We start from the raw sequence: 2,852 nt of genomic DNA on the forward strand, positions 1-2,852 counted from the left end.
GGCGGGCGCGCATCCCGCGCAGCCATCCCGGCGGACATCTTCGCACCGGCGAGTCTTCCCGGCGGGCGCGCATTCCGCGCAGCTATCCCGGCGGACATCTCCGCGCCGGCGAGTCATCCCGGCGGGTGCGCATCCCGCGCAGCCACCCCGGCGGACATCTTCGCGCCAGTGAGTCATCCCGGCGGGCGCGCATCCCGCGCAGCCACCCCGGCGGACATCTTTGCGCCAGTGAGTCATCCCGGCGGGCGCGCATCCCGCGCAGCCATCCCGGCGGACATCTTCGCACCAGCGAGCCATACCGGCAGCGCACGGGACTATCCCGTCGCGTCGAGGACCATAACTTCGGGACGCGTAGCGCATACAGCCCCCGGCGCGCACGCAACGCAGGCATCAAGGCACGCCCCTGGCAGCGCATCCAGCCGACACCGCCGGCCGGCGGAACGCAGGACAGTGCAGTTTGCCTCCTCTCGCCGACGTCTCGAGTCCCGGGCTCTACCTCCTGCGAGGGACGACGCCGCTTCCAGAACTTCGAGAGCGTTGAGGCATATGCTTTGCCTCGTCCTGGTATTTCTCCTCAGTTTCTTTTCTTTCTTCTCATTTTTTCTCGGTTCGCGGTACGCGTCACATAGCTTAAATATGACGGAAGAAGACGCGCGCGTAGAATCGTATCGGGTGCCTAAGATTCCGCCCTTCTGGCGACAGGCCCCGGAAGATTGGTCTTTGCGTGTTGAAGCGTCGTTTAGAAACACGAATATAACCGTCGATAGTACTAAAGTCGATCACCTTATCGTTAGCCTCGATCCCGAGGTCATCTCGCATATCCGAGATTTGATTACGGCGGAACCACCGCCCGATAACCTGTACAAAGCGCTCAGAGACAGGATTCTCGCGACGTTCGCGGTCTCACCGGAGGCCCGATTACGGCAATTGCTGAAGGGTCAGGTTCTGGGAGATCGGAGGCCCTCTCACTTATTAAGTCAGATGAATCAGCTCAACGGTGGGCAATGCAGTCCTGCCGTATTAAGATCTCTCTTTATTGAGTTGTTACCCGACACGCATAAAGCCATTTTGGTTGCAACTAACGAACCTGATCTGCAAAAATTAGCAGAAATCGCGGATAAACTCGCGGATATCAACGGTCCCAGTTCCGCAGTCGCCTTGGTCGCGCCGAAAGAATCCAAAGGCACTCGTCCTAAAGCTTCTTTGAGCGCTGACGAGCGGATCGATAAACTTACTAAGCAGATCCAGTCTCTGAGCACTTCGGTCGCGAAATTGCGCCGTGACCGTTCAACATCCCGTAAGCGTATTAACACTAAGCATGGTGATGAGGCAGATAAGCCCGACGTTAAGGCAGGCTACTGTTTCATTCACCGTAAGTACGGGAAGAAAGCCACGTCCTGCCGCATGCCTTGCTCGTGGAAAGATGACGCGGCGGAAAACTAATTCGCTCTCCCCGCGAAGAGACGGTCGGGAATACCGGGCACAGTCAAAGCCGTCTTCACATGTATGACCAGATCACTGGTCAACGGTTTTTGATAGACACGGGCGCGGAGATCTCTCTCCTCCCAGCGTCCTTACGCGATAAGAAAACGCTCTCAGAACTTAAACTTTTTGCAGCGAACAATACTTTGATAGATACGTTCGGCGAGCGTCGTCTTACTTTAGATCTAGGCTTGCGGCGTCCCATAACATGGACTTTTCGCGTAGCGAATGTGCTTTTCGCAATCCTCGGTGCAGACGTGTTGACACATTACAAATTGATTGTCAACCTGCACAAACGTCGTCTAGTGGACAACGTGACTTCCTTATCATCGTCCGGACAAATTTTAGCGGTTCCGGAAATTAAAATATCGATAATCAGTAACGACAATAAATTTGCGGACATCTTGTCGGGTTTCCCCGAGGTTACCGGTCGCGGTCAGGCACTTTCACCTGCCGCATGTGCTGTCGAACATCACATTTCGACTAACGGTCCTCCCGTCGCGGAAAGGCCACGCCGGCTACCCCCCGATAAGTTGAAGGCAGCGAAGGCTGAAATTATGAGGCTGTCTGAATTAGGCATCTGTAGGCCGTCCAGCAGTCCTTGGGCTAGTTCAATCCACCTCGTCCGCAAAGGTAACGGCGATTGGCGGTTGTGCGGTGATTACCGTCGCTTAAATGCCGTCACGATACCGGATAAATATCCGATACCGTACTTGCACGACTTTACCTCAAATTTATTAGGTAAGTCGATCTTTACCTCCCTTGATCTCTTCAAGGCCTACCACCAGATTCCTATGGCAAAAGCGGACATACCAAAGACGGCCGTCATAACGCCGTTCGGGTTGTTCGAATTCGTCTCCATGACATTCGGTCTGCGGAATGCCGCTCAGACCTTTCAGCGGTATATTCATTACGCCTTACGGGATCTCAACTTTGCATTTGCTTATATAGATGATATTCTTATCGCGTCCTCTTCTATGGAGGAGCATAGGAAACATCTAAGCATTGTCTTCCAAAAACTCAAGGAATTCGGGTTAGTCTTTAACCCATCCAAATGCGTGTTCGGTGTAGAGGAGTTGACTTTCCTCGGTCATCGCGTAAATAAATTCGGTCTTAAACCCTCTCCGGACAAAGTGGCTGCTATTCGGGATATCCCGAAGCCAAAGACCGTAGCGGAACTACGTCGTTTTTTAGGCGCGCTGAATTTTTATAGGCGCAGCCTTCGACATGCCGCTCGCGTTCAAGCCCCGCTACACGCATATTTAACTGACTCGCGTAAAAATGATAAACGCGAAATACAATGGACGCTCGAGGCCGAAACCGCGTTCGACAAGGCCAAAAACGACCTTGCTAATGCCACGTTACTAGCA

General features: G+C 53.7%; 1 protein-coding gene across 1 annotated transcript; it reads left to right on the plus strand.

Annotated features, from left to right (window-relative positions):
• Positions 1–636: 636 nt before the first annotated feature.
• On the plus strand, positions 637–2,842 carry LOC105564854 (the record flags this gene model as incomplete). Its single annotated transcript, XM_012017586.1, has 2 exons — positions 637–1,372; positions 1,618–2,842. Coding segments are annotated over exons 1-2 (1,961 nt in total), but the record flags the coding sequence as incomplete, so codon positions are not given.
• Positions 2,843–2,852: the final 10 nt, after the last annotated feature.

This window comes from Vollenhovia emeryi, unplaced genomic scaffold (genome assembly GCF_000949405.1).
Source record: "Vollenhovia emeryi isolate VEMERY1.0 unplaced genomic scaffold, V.emery_V1.0 DF943782.1, whole genome shotgun sequence".
NCBI lineage: Eukaryota > Metazoa > Arthropoda > Insecta > Hymenoptera > Formicidae > Vollenhovia > Vollenhovia emeryi.